Source organism: Lynx rufus, unplaced genomic scaffold (genome assembly GCF_022079265.1).
Source record: "Lynx rufus isolate CCGP_SWC_20201006 ecotype Redwood Valley unplaced genomic scaffold, mLynRuf1.p SCAF_17, whole genome shotgun sequence".
Taxonomy (NCBI): Eukaryota; Metazoa; Chordata; class Mammalia; order Carnivora; family Felidae; genus Lynx; species Lynx rufus.
The window spans coordinates 3,284,561-3,304,161 of record NW_025814831.1 but is presented as its reverse complement, the minus strand read 5'-3'; the positions used below and the strand labels follow the sequence as shown (position 1 = coordinate 3,304,161).

General features: G+C 40.8%; 1 protein-coding gene across 5 annotated transcripts in view; it reads left to right on the top strand.

The window, feature by feature from the left end:
• Nucleotides 1-19,601, top strand: part of MARK3 (microtubule affinity regulating kinase 3) — a 113,663-nt gene continuing 94,062 nt past the window's right edge. For 3 of the 5 annotated variants that reach the window (XM_047080022.1, XM_047080019.1, XM_047080017.1), the window contains exon 1: nucleotides 1-220. In XM_047080022.1, the coding sequence (XP_046935978.1) occupies nucleotides 170-220 (51 nt within the window). In that variant the 5' untranslated portion in view covers nucleotides 1-169. The remainder of the gene's footprint in view (nucleotides 221-19,601) is intronic. The other 2 variants (XM_047080020.1, XM_047080018.1) reach the window with 1 other exon arrangement.

Here is a 19,601-nt window from a genome sequence, read left to right as displayed (position 1 = left end):
GGGACGGCCCGGGCCCGGCCCGGGATCTAGACGGCCGTGGGGGAGGGGAGCCGCCCTCCGCGGCGCCGTTCCGGAACCGCAGGGCGCTCGAGGACGAGGTCGCCGGCCCCCCGAGGCCGTGTGCTGTTTTGTTTCACCCTCGCATTGTGCAGAAGTGGAGTGGAGTAAAATGTCCACTAGGACCCCGTTGCCAACGGTGAATGAAAGAGACACTGAGAACGTAAGTGCCCTGGGCCTCCTCGGGGTTTGCCCGGGCCGGGTCTCCCCCGCTGCCTCCCGGAGCGCGACGGCAGCCCGTGCCGTCGGGGGTCCCCGGCCCGGAGCGCGCCGGACGCGGTGGGCCGGCCGGAGGCCGCGGGGGGCGGCGGGGCGCGACCGTTTCCTGGAGGCGGCGGCCCGGGTCGTGCCTCCGTGTTCTCGCCGAGTCCCGCTCGCCGGCCGGGGTGTTGGGGTGGGGGGGGGGACCCCGGCCGCCGCGCCCGGTGCGTGTTGTCCGCCCTCGGCCGCGCTTGGTGCTGACTTGGGGCAGGCTCTCCTTGCAGATGGGGCGGGCAAGCTCTCGAGGGGCTGGCGGGCTGGAAGCGTGTTCGTGGTGCCGGTGAGAAGCCATTGATCGGGTCGAGTGGGCTGTCCTTTTTGCCTGGTTTTGTCCAACTGTCTGGAACTAAGCTTAGTGACCGGCTCGACACCTGAGTGGCCGCGGGGGAGTGTTCGAGGGCCCCTTGGCAGGGTCAGGAGAGAAGTTTTGGGAGAGAGTACCGGCTTCATTGAGGAGTCGCTGCCCTTCCGGGCGCATCTGTCTGGAAGGGCCGATGAAGCGGTTTTGAAAGGAGGGTGGCTGGTAACGCCGCCCCGGCCGGGGGACGCCCGCTCCGGGCTTGGCTCCTCGCCTGCCGACCGCCAGCGGGCTTCGACGGCGCCGAGCCCCCGCTCCAGCGCTCACGGCCTGGGATTCTGTACGCGGACCCTTTGGTTGTGTCCGTGGAAACCTTTCGAAGGGCCGGGGGCGGCGACGTGCAGCGGAAAGGCCTTCGGAGAAACGCTGACTCCGTCCAAGGGCTCTCTGAGCCCGTGTCTCGCGCTCGGTTCAGGGCAGTTCGGGTCGGGGAGGTGCCTTCTGCAAGACGTGGAGCAGGTAGCTTGGGAAGAAACTCCGCGGGCCTTTCGTTAGTCGTGTTCCGGGGTGATTCCTGGCAGGAAGACGCCGTCACTGAGGAACAGCCTTCTCGCTCTGCCCGTTTCCCTGCTTTCAGCCGTGGCCTGAGACACTGTGGCCTGGCTAGGTATCGGTGCCTTCGTCTGAGTCTTGCAAGTGCCGCTTGTTTGCTGGGTGGCGCTCGGGTGACTTAATCTGCTCACGCAGGGTTTGCTCTAAAGCATTCCCGTGGTGGATCAGCGCCCAGTATGTAGTGCTCTTTCCCCTGGTGAGTGGGTGGTTCCGCGGCGCGTGTTCCTTCACCTGAGACGGGTTAGAAAGTTCCGTGAAGGGTCAGTGATAGGAAATCATAGAGCAGGTGAGTCCGTGAACTCATTCTCTTACGGCTCTTTTGAAGAACGTGTTCCTGACTTGATCATTTTCCTGTTCCTTGACCACACTGCAGAGCGGAGTAAGCAAAATAGGGAGTTGGCTACCTTCGGTCCTTGACTTGCGCTCAAAGCGGCAAAATGTTACATTGACCCAGATCAGGAGCTCCATACTTTCTAAATGAACCGAAGCCAAAAACAGTCAGGTTTGTGGTAATGAAGGACTTACCCTAAGTGAGTCTTTACTTTGTTCTCTGGTGAATTTGTTGAATCGTGTTCTAATCTTTCTGTGTGTTGTTAGAAACTACTAACTTCATTCTTTGAAAACAATGTAAGGTACGGAGCGTGCCTTTATTCTTGTAGAATGTGTTTAAATTTGAATTTTTGACAATGTTAAAATCAGAGGTTGGTAGCGTATCATGGCATGAATTCACCGTGCCCTGTTCCATTTTTTAACTTGTGTTAGAATCTTCTGGAAGTAGTTGTGTGTCTTTGACAGTGTGGTGCCCTTGTGTCGAGTGTTACGTGTCTGGCATATGTCATGTTATTTGCCTGCCATTCCTGAACTGCCAGTTGAGTGGTGAGGGTACAGGAATGAATGAGAGCTCTCAGTTTCTTGAGCAGCTGTTTTGTTAAAGTCAGGTTTATTGAGATAGAACATTTACTCTTCCTAAGTGTCTTGTTTGATGACTTGTGACAAATGCATAGTCATGTAACCCTCACCACAGTCAAGATACAGAACGTCTTCATTGCCCAGGAAGGTGCTTGCTTACATTGTGGCCCTTGACAGTCAGTCGCCTCTCTCTTTCTACAGCCTTTGGCAGCCACTGATCTGTTACCTGTCCCTATAGTTTTACGTTTTCTAGAATGTCATATAAAAGGAATCTTTATTAATGTTTGTGTGTGTATCAGTAGTTCATTTCTTTTTATCGCTGAGTGGTGGGTAATTCATTGTTTGGATGTACAAAAGTTTCTTTGTTTTTTTTTTAAGTTATTATATTAATTCCAGTATAGTTAACATACAGTGTTATATTAGTTTCAGGTGTGTAGTATAGGGATTCAACACTTCCATACATCACCCAGTTAATGTACAACAATTTCTAATCCATTCACCGTTGATGGGCATTTTGGCTACTAGGACTAGAACAACTTTGTCTTTTTTGTGAAAAGACTTTCCATTTTGCTTATCTTGGGAATCAATTTTAAATAATTGTATATGGCTGTGATGGGAATGTTGCTTATAGATAGAGGAATAATAAAAGGCAGATTATTTGCAACAAGAATATTGTCTTCATCCTAGTCCACTACTCTGTTTTCGTTTGTTTGATTTCTAAATGTGAGTACCCACCTTTAGCTGATGGGTATATAAAAGATAGTACTGTTTTCAAATAATTTTAAAACTCATAAGGACTAATCAAATAATCTGACCTAATGAGGATGCTCAGAGAGGTGACAGGAGCTGCTGTGACAACACTATTTAGTAGCAGAGCCACCACTAGGCTCCACATCTCCAGTTCAGTTCCCTCTGCTTTTTTGGGTACCAAGCTCTTCCTCAAAAGCTTATGTACTAATTACTCAACCAGAGAGATATAGATGTACCATTACACAGAGTATAATTAAAATAAGACTTAAATGTATTGTTACGGAAGATTTCAAACAAACAAGTAGGGAGAATTTAGTTTGTATTAGTGGTTCTCAACCAGGAACAGTTTTGCTGCCCTGTGGACATTTGATGATGTCTGGAGACATTTTTTGGTTGTCACAACAGAAGAGAGTTTACTGACCAGGAATGCTGCTAAACATTTTACAATATACAGGGCAGCACCCCTTCCTCCCCCCAACAACAACAAAACATCTGGCAAAAAATGGCAATAGGCTAAGGGTTGAGAAACCCTTGTATATGGTTAGCCCCCCACATACTCAGTGGCCGTCTTATTTCATTTGGGGTCTCCCCAAGAAGCAAATTCAGTACCTCATATCATTTCATCTCTAAAGCTTTTAGGAGAGATAAAGCTTTAGTCTTATAAAGATTGTAATCGTAGTCCCTTTATCATAATTTCTTAACATCAGATATCCAGTCAGTCTTCAGTTTTCCTCAGTTGTCTACTTTTTTAACACTTTGTTCAAATTGGACTCCATCCAGGGTCCATATATTACAGTGAGCTAATATGTGAAATAAGATGCATTTTGAAGGCAACAAAAAAAAATTATGTTTTGGTTTTTGTTCTGCAGTGTCATGACTTATATGGAGCCATGGGCAAATCCTGTTTGGACACTGGTAAAATCAGAAATGTATTTTTTCACTTAAATTTTAAAGCATATGACACGTTGTAAGCCTGAGCCGTTTGTCAAAGTACCAGAGGCCCCAGGGCTCTGTCAGTTAACAGCTCCTGGTGTGTGTGCAGCCTGTATTTACTTATTATTAGTTAATGGAGACAAGCCATTAGAATTTCTGATCTCTGTGAAATAGATAAACTGATGGTGTTCTTGTCTAGCCAGGTATAGGTTATAGGAGACTGTCATTAACCTGTTCAAGTTTAAGTGCCTACTTTGTGTATGACACTGCTAGGTTCCATAGAAGTCATATCTAGGAACCATGTTGTACCTGTACCTGCTCTTTAGGACTTCCCAGTCCCTGCAGAACAAAGCATCCTGAGCTCTGTGAGCTAGTCTAATAAACTCTCAAACTGGAGTAAACGCCAGTATCACCTGGAGGGCTTGTTAGAGCTCTGATTGCTGGGCCTCTCCCCAGACCTTGATTCTAGTTTGCATTTCTAACAAGTTCCCAGAACTTGTGGTCCAGAAACCACACTTTAATTACTGCATTAGTATTCATTGAAAGCTTGTCAACTAAACTATGTCCCTTTAGGTTGTATTGTGACTATAGAAGAGAGATTTCCAATGGATTAAATAAAATTTTCAAGCTCCGTGAGTTTTTAAAGTTGGTTCTTTGTAAGAAAGTATGGTTATGGAGTATAAAAATAGTTACTATTTGTTGATCACTTACTGTACTTTAAATGACATTTCTTTTAAAGTATATACTGTGCCTTTATTTAATCTGCCTTTTAACTTTCAAGCACAACTATCTGTTGAATAAAGCCTGTTTGGGCCTTTAAACAAAAGTTAATCTCTGAAGAATTAATATTTTTTTATGGTGTCAAAGTGTTTTGAGAAAGAAATCTTACAGACTTCAATTTGAAGGTCATTTTTGTTTCTTCTATGTGTAAATTAGGTGAACTTGGAAACTTGCAATGAGTAGAGTACAGGTTACTTTATGTAGTGCATGGTTATTTACATTGTAATTACCCGTGAGAGACTTATACACAACTCAGTGTAAATTTGTGGTACCTGTTGTGTTTTTTTTTTTTAACATTTATTTATTTTTGAGACAGAGAGAGACAGAGCATGAACGGGGGAGGGTCAGAGAGAGAGGGAGACACAGAATCTGAAACAGGCTCCAGGCTCTGAGCTGTCAGCACAGAGCCCGATGCGGGGCTTGAACTCATGGACCATGAGATCATGATCTGAGCTGAAGTCGGCCGCTTAACCGACTGAGCCACCCAGGTGCCCCTGGTACCTGTTGTCTTAAAAAAAATTTTTTTTTGGTTTATTTAGTTTTGGGAGAGAGAGAGAGAGAGAGAGAGAGAGAATATCCCAAGAAGGCACTGCACTGTCAGCATCAAGCCCAAAGCAGGGCTTGATCCCACAAACCATGAGATCATGACCTGAGCTGAAATTGAGAGTTCGACGCTTAATTGACTGAGCTACCCAGGCGCCTTGGTATCTGTTACCTTTAGTTTTGGAGGATTGTTCTGGATTCTAAGATCCAAGATCTAAGACAAATTATGTCCCTGGAATTTTTTCCCAACCAGGAAGTGAGAGTCAGGGAATGCAGCCCTTTCTGATCACCACTAGGAGGAGTAAAGCGGAAAACCCTTGTCTCACCTCCATCTTATTTTATTTTTATATATTTTTAAGTATTTTAGTACTTTTTTTTTTTTTTTAAGTAAACTCATCCCCAGCATAGGACTCGAACTCATGACCCTGGGATCAAGAGTCACATGCTCTACCGACTGAACCAGCCAGGTACCCCATCTCACCTCCATTTTAAACTTTCAAATTAAATCTGAAGGAGAGAACAGATGTCTTCCCTGGAAATCTCCCAGCCTTAATGTTGTCTTACAAAAGAATTTAAAGAATGTGCTTGGAATTTGTCTGCAAGTAGTAATAAGGAGTTTATGCTGACCCATATGCACCTGCCTGCACAGTAATTGGGAGGGCGGAAGTTGGCACTGGAAGAAAGCATTTTTTTCTTCAAGGAACAGTTCTTTAGCACTGCATTCTAGCCACCTGAGCTGCTCATCTGTGGCTAGTCTTATATAATCTTATGTAGACTAGATAAGGCATTGTTTAAGTGGGTTACAAAGGGGTCTTGGTGTTAAACAGCACGAGGTGTTTCGTTTGTTGCTAATAGGCAGTTGCATTTGAGTGGATGTTCAATATTGGGGGGTTTGTAGTATGGACATTTTACATGAAGATGTGTATTTGGGTAGAATTTAATATAAAATTTGAATAAACTGAGCCCAAAGGTTTTTATTTCTGAATTTTATATATAACTTCATTCCTTATGCAGTAAGCACCTTTGTGACTTCATTGACTACAAGAGCAGATTCTAGCAGGGAATCCTAGAGAGGAGTCGACCCAGAACCATTCCCTAACTCAACTTTCTGCTCTGAGAATTGCCATTCTTTATCCAGTAGAATAATCTAAAACAGGGCAGTCACCTTTTGCTGTCGAAGGCATTTGAGGTGTTTTTGATGGCATTCTGTTCACATACTGTCTCCACCTCTTTCCTTGTCTTCTCTCAATTGCTAGCCTTTACCTATTCCTAGGCCCTCCTTGGTATCCATAGGCATGTATTAGCTCTATTAGTGGAATGGAATAAAAGAGCTTGTTTTCTTCTCTTAAAAGAACGTTGCCATCTAGACGTTAAAGATGTTTAATGATAAAGAACCTTCTATGTACCATGGTAGTGTATTCCAGTTTTTGTTTTGGGGTTCTTTTTTTTTTTTTTTTTTTTTTTTCATTTCTGTTACTTAGTTCAGGTTGTTAACATTTGTTTCCTGCTTATTGTATAGTGGTTCTTCACATTATTGCTGTGGAACAAATCACTCCATAACTTAGTAATGTAGAACAGCAGCCATTTTATTATGCTCACAGATTGTGTTTGAGGAATTCAGACAGGGATGACTTATCTCTGTTCTTCTATATCTGGGACTTCAGTTTGGAGGATCTCGAAAGGCTAGTGGGATTTGAACAGCTGGGCTGGAAGATCCACATCCTAGATAGTTTCTTCACTTATGTATCTGGCACCTTGGCAGATGTGGTTAGAGGGCTAGGCTCAGCTGGGACTCTTGGCCAGAGGGTCTACAAAGGGCTTTTCCAGTGTGGAGGCCTCAGTGCGAACAGACTTCCGAGGTTGCTCCGTGTTTCAGAAGAGATAGAAGCTCCCTGCCTTTTATGACCTAGCCTCAGAAGTCACACTGTGTCATTTGCTCTTGGTTAAATCTATCACAACACAAGGGACACGGACCTTACTTTGTAATGGGAAGTGTGTCAACAATGTCAATGTCATGTTTTCAAAACAACTTAATAGTAACTCTTTGGGTTTATAATCTGGTCTAGCATTTTATTGTGTGACCTTGGACAAGTTATTTAACTTTTTTGTGCCCCAGTTACCTCATCTGTAAAATGGCATTGGTAATAGTGACGACCTCATAGGGCTGTTACAACGATAAGGCCTTCCATGTGCCGGCTTTCCTTTCTTCTTGGTCCTCACCTTCTGCCTCTCCTCACCCACTCTGCCCGTAGACCTGAGTCTTCTTGCTGTTCTGTGAACACACAAGCGACACTCCAACCTCAGGGCCTTGACGTTGCATTTCTCTTTGAACACCTTTCTTCCAGATATTCTTATGGCTAACTTTCTCACCTCCTCTTTTCAAATATCACCTCAGTGGCTTAATCACCTGTGACTCTCCCGGTCTCCCTAACCCTGGTCTAGTTTTTCTTTTCTCCATTGCAGTTATTACCTTCTTACGTATCATATTTACACATTGCTTATGTTTATTGTGTTTTGTCAGTTTCTTCTGGTATACTGAAAGCTCCACAAGAACAGAAATAATTCGTTTTGCTTACTGATACAACAAATACCTAGAACATGCTTGTCATCTGTTATAGGGGTTCAGTAAAATATTGGTTGAATTAGTGGTTAAATGAGACAATATGGGTAAAGCATTTAAAACAGTGCCTGTTACTTACAGTAAGTAGCAGATAAATGTTAGCTGTCGTTAATGTTGATGGTCTTTTTACTGGTCTTCTCATCTCTATCCCTGTATCCTTAGCTTCTCCCCTCTGTAGTCATTCCAGCAAGATCATCTCCTTTCTCCTTTTTTTAAAACCTCAGACTGCTTTCTTAAAGGGAGAACTGATGGATAGTGTCTGGGCTTGGAAGGGAGAGAGAAAGATGGGAGCCTAAGACCAGTTGAAGGAGTGCATCTGAAGACATGTCTGAGGTAGAGTGGACAAGATGCGGAGCAAAAAAGAAGGAACAACAACAACAAAACATACAAGAAGTTGGGATTTGGAGTTATGTTAATTACATACTTGTAATTAAAACTCTCTTTCAGAGGCGCCTGGGTGGCTCAGTCAGTTGAACGTCCGACTTCAGCTCAGGTCATGATCTCACGGTTTGTGGGTTCGAGCCCCATGTTAGGCTCTGTGCTGACAGCTCAGAGCCTGGAGTTGCTTTGGATTGTGTGTCTCCCTCTCTCTGCCCCTCCCCTGCTCGCTTGCTCACTTGCTCTCTCTCTCTCAAAAATAAACATTAAAAAAAATGTAAAACTAGCTTTCAAATACAAGTAACTTAATCATGACCAATTCACTGATCTGTGCCTCGTCTTTTAAAAATTTAATTTATTTCACTGTTTTTTTAAGTTTTAGATGTAATTGACATAACCTCCATATTGGTTTATTAGTTTCAGATGTGCTACATGATTCACTATTTGTATTGATTGTGTAAAGATCACCACAATAAGTATAATAATTAATATTCATTACCATACATACTTCGTTTTTTTTTTTCTTGTGATGAGAATTTTATGATGGGTTTGTGGGTTTGAGCCCCGCGTTGGGCTCTGTGCTGATGGCTCGGAGCCTGGAGCCTGCTTCAGATTCTGTGTCTCCCTCTCTCTCTGCCCCTAACCCAATCGCATTCTGTCTCTGTCTCTCTCAAAAATAAACAAACATTAAAAAAAATTTTTTTTTTTTAACTTTTGGAGGTTTATTCTTGATCCACCTTTCTAGCTTTGTTGTTTCCAACTGCTCATCTGTATAACCTTAATACTCTAGCCAGACAGTTCTGCTTAGCTATTTGTTTGCCCTGTGATTTCACACCTGCTAGTTGCCAGGTTCTGTATTCTGAGGATACAGAGATGAGACTATTCTTGCCCACAAGGAACTCATAGTCAAGTACTTTGGTGTAGGCATTAATTAAGCCTACACCCCAACCAAAAAGGGTTGGGGATGGAGAGCAGAGCAAGGCAGAAAGGACAGCCTAGTCAGGAGCATAAGGATAAATTGTCAGCCATCATGATGTCAAGGAAATGAAGCGTTCCCTCCCCCTCCCCCAGTGTTAGTGTCCCATGAAATGAGAGAGTTGTGAGAGATGAAAGTGGTTTGACATGCAGGTTGGGGTGCGGGGGGGGGGGGCAGGGGAGGGGATCATTTCCCCACCCCCCACGTTTTCCTAGGTTTCCTTGTACTAGTGCCTGGCTTGAAATAACCTTTGTCTTTCATTAGAACTCTACTACTTATCCTTTAAAGATTATCCCTTCATAAGATACCTTTTTTCTTTCATCTCACTCAAATGTGATCACCTCCTCTGAGTGCTTAGTACTACATTATCCCACACAGTAGCTACTAGCCACGTGTGGCTGCTGACCACTTGAAATGTGGCTCTGTAAGGATGAAATATATACAGATTTTAAAGACAGTGTGAAAAAAAGAATATGCAGTCTTAATCTTTTTATATTATGTGTTGAAATATTTGAGAATATATTGGGTTAAATAAAATATTAAAATTAATTTAACCTGTTGATACGTTTTTTAGTGTTTCTACTAGAAAATTGAAAAATAACATAGACGGATGGCACTTAGAGTACCTACTCTCTGATTTTCTCAGTGGGGCAGGGATTGCCTTCTGTTTTAGTTATTATTCCGCATGTTAGCTCTTCAGGTAGGTTAGGAGTACCTTGAAGGTTTGGCACCATACTTTATTTCATCACTCTGTAGTGCCTGGCACTTAATAGTTGCTTAGCTTATAGTTAACTGGTCAGAAGCTACTGAGTGAAATTTTTCTTTAGCCACAATTTATTTGTGCCCGTAGTCCTTTTGGGGATTAGACGAGTAAATGATTTTTCAGTCTATTATGATTAGTTTATCTGTTACAGCAATAATATTTTATTAAAAATGAAACCAGTTTCACTGAATTTGTGGATATGAACAGTAATAGTTTCCCATTTCTGTTGTTCATATTCTTAGAAGCCTTTTTTGTAAACTCAGCTGCAAAAAGTCACATTATCTTTTTTTTTTTAATGTTTATTTTTAAGAGAGACAGAAAGTGAGCGGGGGAGGGGCAAAGAGAGAGGAAGACACAGAATTCCAAGCAGGCTCAGGCTCTGAGCTGTCAGCACAGAGCCTGCCTCAGGGCTTGAACTCCTGCACCACAAGATCATGACCTGAGCCGAAGTCAGACGCTTAACCAACTGAGCCACCCAGGTGCCACCATGTTATCTTTATAGGTCAGTGTGAAGCCCTTGTCTTATTTATTCTTGTTAATCCCCATAGTTCATTCCACATAGTTTGTTTAATATGCTGTAATGTGTGTACATGTATGTGCTCTTACAAAGTATACGTTTGGCACCTCGTGTAAATACTGTATGTATCTCATCTATAAGTCTAATCTGTTTTCTGACCACTGCTTAGCAGTCTGTGGGATGGTGATCTACCTACCATACTCAACCTGTCTGCTCCTCAGGGTTAGACATTCCACTTCCTGCAGCCACAAAATACTACCATGAATATCTTTATCCATGTCCCTTATGGAGCCGTGTAAGACTTTCTTGGGGTAGCTAGGAGTGGACTTGCTCTGTCACAGGAAATACAGATAGGGCCAGAACTTGTCCTTCTGGGTGGCTAAATCAATCCACACTCCTGCCAGTCGTGCATAGTATCCCTGGTTCCTGCCAACATTTAGCATTATCCAGCTTTAATTTTTTACCAGCCTGTTGGGTGTAATGTGATATCTCATTGTAAACTTGTATTTCTCTTTGATTTTTATTAGGTCTATATATACTTTGGCTTTTGGGGTGTTCTGTAATTGCTGTTTTTCCTTTGTCCATTTTTCTTTTGTGTTGTCTTTTCCTTGTTGATTCTTAGGTATTCTCGGTTTTCTAGATGTTAATCTGATGTAGGTTGTGGACATTGCACATATCTTCTGTCATCTTTCTATAATGCCTTTCATTGAACAAATTGTTGATTTTGGTGTAACCAACATAAATTTTGCCTTGTGTTTGTGCTTTTGAAGTTTTACTTAAATACCTGGATCACAAGGATATTCTCTTATATTTATTTGTTAACCTTGTATCATTTTACCTTTCACATGTAGGTTTTTAATCTCTGGAGACATAGCCTTTTTCTGGTAGGGATCTAGTTTTGTTACCCCCCCCCCCCCCCCCAGCTGATAAGGTGAACCGGTTTTCCCACTGCTGTTTACTCCGCAATCTATCCTTTCCCCTCTGGTTTATAGGGCCCCTTTCATTGTATCTTAAGGTTCCCATGTACTCATGTCATTTAGTTTTATATTCTGGTGCATAGGTCTGTTTTTCCGTTGTGCCCATACCCCTTAGGTTTTTCTGTTCTCTTTAATTACTATGGCTTCACAGTCAATGTTAATCTTCTTAATCTGTGTATCTATGTGTACATCTTATCTATTGAACTTTTTATTTGGAAATAATTTAAGACTTAAATAAAAATTGCCAAAGTGGTACAGAGTTCATGTATGCCTTTCACTCACATTCCCCTAATGTTAACACCTTTATAACCATAGCTCAGTTATGAAAGCCAGAACATTGATATTGGTCTGATACTGTTGATGATGATGATGACGACGACGACAGAACTTGAATTTTCACCAGTTTTTCTCCTGGGTTCTTTTTTTCTTCTAGGATCTAATCAAAGATCCCACATTGCGTTTAGTTATTGTGTCTCAGTCTTCTCCAATTTGTAATGGTTCCTCTGTCTTTGTCTTTTATGCCCTTGACAGTTTTGATGAGTACTGGTCAGTTATTTTGTGGAATATATCTCAGTTTAAGTTTGTCAGATGTTTTTTCACAATTAATTAAGGTTATATATTTTTGGTAAGAATACCACACAAAAGATGTGTCTCTCTTAGTGTATGCTATTAAAAGGGTACATGAAGGGCGCCTGGGTGGCTCAGTCGGTTGAGCGTCCGACTTCGGCTAAGGTCATGATCCCACGGTCCGTGAGTTCGAGCCCCGTGTCGGGCTCTGTGCTGACAGCTCAGAGCCTGGAGCCTGTTTCAGATTCTGTGTCTCCCTCTCTCTCTGACCCTCCCCCGTTCATGCTCTGTCTCTCCCTGTCTCAAAAATAAATAAACATTAAAAAAAAAATTAAAAAAAAAAGAGGGTACATTATATAGATATGTTTTGTTATGCTTGTGTTAACTAACTTAGATCACTTTTTTGTTTCTGAGCCTTTTTCTTTTTTTTTTTAACTCTTTTTTTGAGGCTGACCTGGCAATTATTCATCCATGTAAACGTCAGAGTAAGATTAAAATTACTACAAAATTAAAAAAATTTTTTTACTTGGGGCACCTGGGTGGCTCAGTCGGTTGAGCGACTGTCCGACTTTGGCTTAGGTCATGATCTCATGGTTTGTGGTTTCGAGCCCCGAGTCCAGCTTTGTGCTGACAGCAGAGCCTGCTTTGGATTCTCTGTCTCCCTCTCTCTCTGCCCCTCCTCTGCTTACCCTCTCTTTCTCTCTCTCTCAAAATAAATAAACATTTAAAAAAATGCTCAAGAACTACTGACTGGAAATTTTAATTGAAATTGCCTTGAACTTGTAGGTTAATTTGGGTAGAATTTATAGTATCTATCCATGAACATGGAATTTCCATTTATTTGAGTATCTTTTAGGTCTTTCATTAAAAATTTAAAGCTTTCTCCAAAGAGCTTCTATATATTCTTTTTGATTAAGTTAGTTTCTACCTGCTTTATAGTTTTTATTGATATGGTTATTTTTTTGTTAAATTTTGTGGCAGGTTACTGCCAGTGTAGAGAAATGTGATAGGTTGATCTTGTATCTTGCCAAACTCTCATGAGTTCCAGTGGTATTTCTGATTCTGTTGGTTTGTAGTTAGATCATATCATCTACAAACAGTTACAGTTTTATCTCTTTCCTTCTGATTCTCATATCTTACTTTTTTCTTTCCTTCAAGTGTTGGCCATAACCTTTAGTATTATGTTAAATAATGGTAGTGATAATAGACAACTTTGTCTTGTTTCTGATTTTTCAAGAAATGATTCTAAAGTTTCTCCATTAGTGTAATATTTGCTGAAGGTTTTGGTCCATGATTTTTATCAAAGTAAAGTTCTGTTCTGTTTCTTGTTTGCTAAGAGTTTTTTAAATCACGAATTGTTCAATCTTATGAAATATTTTTTTTGCAGTGAATGGAATAATCGCCCTGCTGCTTTCAAAAGTGAAATTTGATTTTATGAATATCTCTAAAAGTACAAAATACGTGGGGGACAGCCCTTTATTGTCACAATTTAGCTTTGTAGATTTTTTTACATTTGAAAAACCTGCCCTTGTGTTAAGGAGGTGGTTTGTTATTTTAAGGATTAGAAAGGATGCGTGGGCACGTCTTGTGTTTTACAAAAGGGACCGAGGTTTATTTAGGAAGAGTTGAAACATGATGTAAAGTTGTTTTTTTTTTTAACTTTTAAACCTGATCCCGTCCCCCCCCGCCCCACCCCAGCTGTATTGAGAAGTAATTGACATATATCACTGTATAAGTTTAAGGTATTGGTTTATGTCCATTGAGAAATGAGTACCACGATATGTTCAGCTAACATCCATCTTCTCGTATAGATAACAATAAGAAGAAAAGAAAGAAGAAATTAATAAAGGAAAAAAATTTCTCATTGTGGTAAGAATTCTTAGGATTTACACTTTTTTTTTTTTTACGACTTTCCTATATATTATATAGCAGTGTTAGCAGTAGTAACCATGATTTACGTTACATCCCTAGTACTTATTTACCTTATAACTGCAAGGTTGTCCCTTTTGACCATCTTCCCCCAGATCCCCCTTCCCTACTCATTTCTTCTGGTAACCATAATTCTGATCTCTTTTTCTATGAGCTTGGGTTTGTTTTCTTGTTTTTGTTTTGCTTTTGGATTCCACATGTAAGTGAGATCGTACAGGATTTGTCTTTCTCTGATTTATTTCACTTAGTATAATGCCTTCAAGATCTGTCCATGTTGTTACAAATGGTAGGATTTCCTTTTGTTTTTGTTTTTTTTTTTATGGCTGAATGATACTTTATTGTGTATACATACCACAATTCTTTATCCATTCGTCCATTGATGGACACTTAGGTTGTTTCCATGTCTTGGCTACTGTACATAAATGCTGCTGTGAACATGGAGTGCAGATAGTGTTTTTGTTATCTTTAGATATATACTCAGAAGTGGAATTGCAGCATCATATGGTAGTTCTGGTTTTAATTTTTTGAGGGTTGTCCATACTGTTTTCCACAGTGGCTATACCAATTTACAGTCCCACCAACAGTACACAAGGGTTTCCTTTTCTCTACATCCATATTATTACTTGTCTTTTTGATTATGGCTACGGCCACTATGACAGGAGTGAACTGATATCTCATTGTGGTTCTTATTTGCATTTCCCTAATGAGTAGTCATGTTCAGCATCTTTTCATGTACCTGTTGGCTTTTTGTATATCTTCTTTGGAGAAATCTCTATTCAAGTCTTTTGCCCATTTTTAATTAGGTTATTTTTTTTTTGCTATTGAGTTATATGAGTTCTTCATATGTTTTGGATATGAACTCCTTATCAAATATATAGTTTGCAAATATTTTACCATCCCATAGGTTATTTTTCACTTTATTTATGTTTTGTTTTGCTGTGCAGAAGCTTTTTAGTTTGATGTAGTCTCACTTGTTCATTTTTTATTTTGTTGCTTGTGCCTTAGGTGTCATCCAAAAAATCATTACTGAGACCCGTATCAAGGAGCTCTGTTCCTATGTTTTCTTCTAGGAGTTTCATGGTTTCAGGTCTTACATTTAAGTGCTTTTTAATGACTTTAATTTTTATTTGAGAGAGAGAGAGAGAGAGAGAGAGAGTGCGTGCCCACGTGTATGCCTGTGTGTGTGCAAACGGGAGGGGCAGAGGGAGAGGAGAGGGAGAGAGAATCTCAAGCAGGCTCCACGCCCAGCACTGAGCCCAATACAGGGCTCAATCCCAAGACTGTGAGATCATGACCCGAGCCGAAATCAACAAAGACACTTAACTGACTGAGCCACCCAAGTGCCCCTTTACATTTAAGTTTTTAATCCATTTCAAATTAGTTTTTGTGAGTGGTATAACATATGGATCCAGTTTCATTCTTTTACATATGAGTACCCAGTTATACTAGTATCTTTTATTGAAGAGATGGTCTTTTCTCCATTCAGTATTCTTGGCTCCCTTGTCAAATATTAGTTGACCTTATATGTTTGGGCTTATTTCTGGGCTCTCAATTATATTCTGGTCTATTTGTTTTTATGCCATTATCATACTGTTCATTATCATAGTATAGCTTTATAATATAGCTTGAAATCAGGAGGTGTGATACCTCCTGATTTGCTCTTTCTCAATATTTCTTTGTTTGAGGTCTTTGTGGTTCCATATAAATTTTTTAGGAGCATTTTTCCTACTTCTGTAAAAAAGGCTATTGGAATCTTGATAGAGATTGCATTGAGTCTGTAGATGGCTATTAGTAGTTTTGACATTTTAACATTAATTCCAGCCCGTGAACACAGGATACCTTTCCATTTATTTGTATTGTCTTCAATTTCTTTCATCAGTGTCTTTATAATTTTCAGCATAGAGATCTTTCACCTTAATTTATTCCTAAGTATTTCATTCTTCTCAATGCTGTTGTAAATAGGATCAATTTCTTTTTCAGAAATCTCATTAGTGTATAGAAACACTACTGATTTTTTAAAATGTGTTTTTTAAAGCTTATTTATTTATTTTGAGAGAGACAGAGCCAGCATGAATGGGGGAGGGACAGAGAGAGAGAGAGAGGGAGAGAGAGAATCCCAAGCAGGCTCTGCACTGTCAGCACAGAGCCTTATGTAGGTATCAAACTCATGAAAACATGAGATCATGACATGAGCCAAAACCAAGAGTTGGATGCTTAACCAACTGAGCCACCTAGGTGCCCAGCACTACTGATCTTTTAATTTATTTTTTTTTATCTTGCAACTTCATTGAATTCATTGGTTAGATCTAACAGTTTTTCAGTTGAGTCTTTAGGGTTTTCTATATATAAAATCATGTTTGTTTTTTTTAAATGATTTTATTTTTTAAGTAATATCTCCTCCCAGCGTGGGGTTTGAACTTAAACTTACTCCCGATACCAAGAATCACATGCTCTGGGGCACCTGAGTGTCTCAGTGGGTTGAGCTTCTGACTCTTGATTTTGGCTCACGTCATGATCCCAGGGATATGGGATTGAGCCCGGCGTCTAGCTCTGTGCTGAGTGTGGAACCTGCTTGGGATTATCTCTCTCCCTCTGTGCCTCACACTTCAATCGTGTGTGTGTGTACTCTCTCTGTTGCTCTCAAAAAAAAGAAAAATTAATAAAAATAAAAGAGTCACACATTCTACTGACTGAGCTAGCCAGGCACCTCTATAAAATCATGTCTTTTGCAAACAGGGACAATTTTACTTCTTTTCCAGTTCTGATACCTTTTTTTTTTTCTTGCTTGATTGCTCCCACTAGGACTTCCAGTGTTATGTTCAATAGAAGTGGTAAGAATGGGCAACCATGTCTTTTTCCTGAACGTAATGGAAAAGCTTTTATCCTTTCACCATTGAGTATGATGTTAGCTGCGAGCTGCTCATATGTGGACTTTTTATGTCAAGATATGTTCTTTCAGTGCCCAGTTTGTTAACAGTTTTCATCATGAATGGATGTTGACTTTTGTCAGAAGTTGGATGCTTTTTCTGTGTGTATCAAGATGATTACATGATTATTTTCTTTTATTCCGTTAATGTGATATGTTACATTGATTGATGTGGTGAACTATCCTTACATCCCAGAGATAGATCCCACTTGATCATGGTAAATGATCCTACGTGTGTGTGTGTGTGTGTGTGTGTGTGTGTGTGTGTGTGTGTATTTTTTAAATTAAATTTGTTTTTTTTGAAAGACAGAAAACATGAGCAGGTGAGGGGCAAAGAGGTTGAGGGGGAGAGAATCTTAAGCAGGCTCCATGCTCAGTGCTTGATCCCACCACAGTGATATCATGACCTGAGCCAAAATTAGGAGTTGGACACTTAACCAGTTGAGCCACCCAGGTGCCCTGGTAAATGATCCTTTTAACGTGCTGCTGAATTCAGTTTGCTAGTATTGAGAATTGAGAATTTTTGCATCCATATTCATCAGGGATATTGGCCTATAGTTTTCTTTTCTAATGGTGTTCTTTTCTGCTTACACCTGATTTCTTAAGTAGGCTTCTCAAATTTAAGATTAGTGCTTTACCAGATAGATACAGTGGTAAGCCCAGAGCCATATTTATCATGCTAAAAAAATTAAAATTAAAAAACTTTTTGGTGGGGGTGCCTGGGTGGCTCAGTTGGATAAGCATCTGACTTCCACTCAGGTCATGATCTCACGGTCTGTGAGTTCGAGCCCCGTGTCAGGTTCTGTGCTGACAGCTCAGAGCCTGGAGCCTGCTTCAGATTCTGTCTTTCTCCTCCCTCTCCCCTCTCCCCTCTCCCCTCTCCCCGCCTCTCCCCCACTCATGTTCTGTCTCTGTCTCTTAAAAATGAATAAATGTTAAAAAAATAATTAAAAAAAACCTTTTTGATGTGTGTCTAAGGTATATTCTCATTTGTATCTTCTGGTTATATGATTTATATTCTATGGCTCTTAAATATGGATACATTTTTAAAGAACATAACAAAATGGAATGCATTCTCCATCATTTTTCTTTTTCTTTTTTTTTTCCTCCTTTTTCTTCCTTTTCCTTTTCCTATTCGTATTCCTTTTCCTATTCCTATTCCTGTTCCTGTTCCCTTTTCCTATTCCCTTTTCCTTTTGCTTTTCCTTTTCGCTTTCCTTTTCCCTTTCCTTTTCCTTTTCCGAGAGAATCCCAAGCAGGCTCTGTGCTCAGTGCTGAGCTGACATATGGCTCAGTCCCAAGAAACTGGGATCCTGACCCAAGTCGAAATAATCAGAGACTTAACTGACTGAGCCACCCAGTCACTCCTCCATTCGTTTTTCTTATTGCTTCTTACATTAGTGTTGATACAGCTCTGTGACAGTAGTGCTTTGACTGAAAGTAATAAACTCTAACATAATGGCTTAACCAAATAGGGGTTTGCTTTTCTCACAAAAGAAACATACATAGTTTCTAGCTTTGGTTCAGCAGTATAATATTGAAGTTGGTGGTTTTTATTTATTTTTTTTAAAAATATATATATATTTTAATACTTTTTTAAAATATTTATTTATTGGGGGGGGGAGGGCCGGGGGCCGGGGGGAGAATCCCAAGCAGGCTCTGCACTGTCTGTGCAAAGCCCAGCACGGGACTTGTAATCCTAAAGACCGTAAGATCATGACCTGAGCCGAAATCAAGAGTCTGAGCCACCCAGGCGCCCCAGATTTTATTTATTTTTGGGAGAGATTGAGAGAGCAGGGAGGGGCAGATAGGGGGACAGAGGATCCCAAGCAGGCTATACTCTGACAGCAGCAAGCTGATGGAACGCTCAAACTTCCCAACCTCTAGATCATGACCTGAGCCAAAGTTGGATGCTCAACTGAGTGAGCCACCTAAGCACCCCAGAGCTGGTGGTTTTTAAAAATACTATTTTCTTGGGGTGCCTGGGTGGCTCAGGCAGTAAGCTTCCAACTCTTATTCTCAGGATGGTGAGTTCAAGCCTCACGCTGGGCTCTGTGCTGCGTGTGAAGCCTACTTAAAATAAAAACAAAAAATTTTCTTTCGTGTTTGAGACCTTTTGGCTGCAAGATAACTTACACATCTGCAGTTATGGTTGCATTGAAGGAAAGAGAACGAAGGGACTGTACTAGGGTATCTGTGCCCCTTTGTGAGAAACAAAAAGTTTTCCCAGAACTGCCCCTGTCCTGCCCCCCCACCGGTATGTTTTCATTAATGAGCACCGGCCAGAACCGAGATGCTCAACCGAATGAGCCACCCAGGTGCCCCTAGCTACAGACACGTTTGAGAAAACAATTATTTAGTTGGTCTTGTTGCCTCATCAAATACCCAGTCAGCTTCTCTTGGTAATGAAGAAGGGAGAAATGGATATTGAGTATATAACTATAATGTTTGCCCCATTCTCTAATATATTACCTGGAAATTTAAATTTTCTGCAGTAAAGGTTTTAGTTTGCGAATGGATGCTTTATAAATTTGTTAATAATCTCCTGTCTTTGGTTTGCTTCTGGTTATTTTCAGTAGCAGTGTACATATTCTAATTTTCTGGTGGATGAAGTGGTATCAGCTCAACTCCATGGGAGAGAGAAGGTTCAGGGCTCCTTTAATCTTTAAGACTTGAATTTAACAGCTTAGAGTACCTGTTAACATGCTTAGTGCTGCCACAAAATGTAATGTGAATACTGAAGACTTCTATAGCATTTTTCCTTTTTTACCCTTGGGTTGTTTACTGGCTCCATAGGGAGAAAAA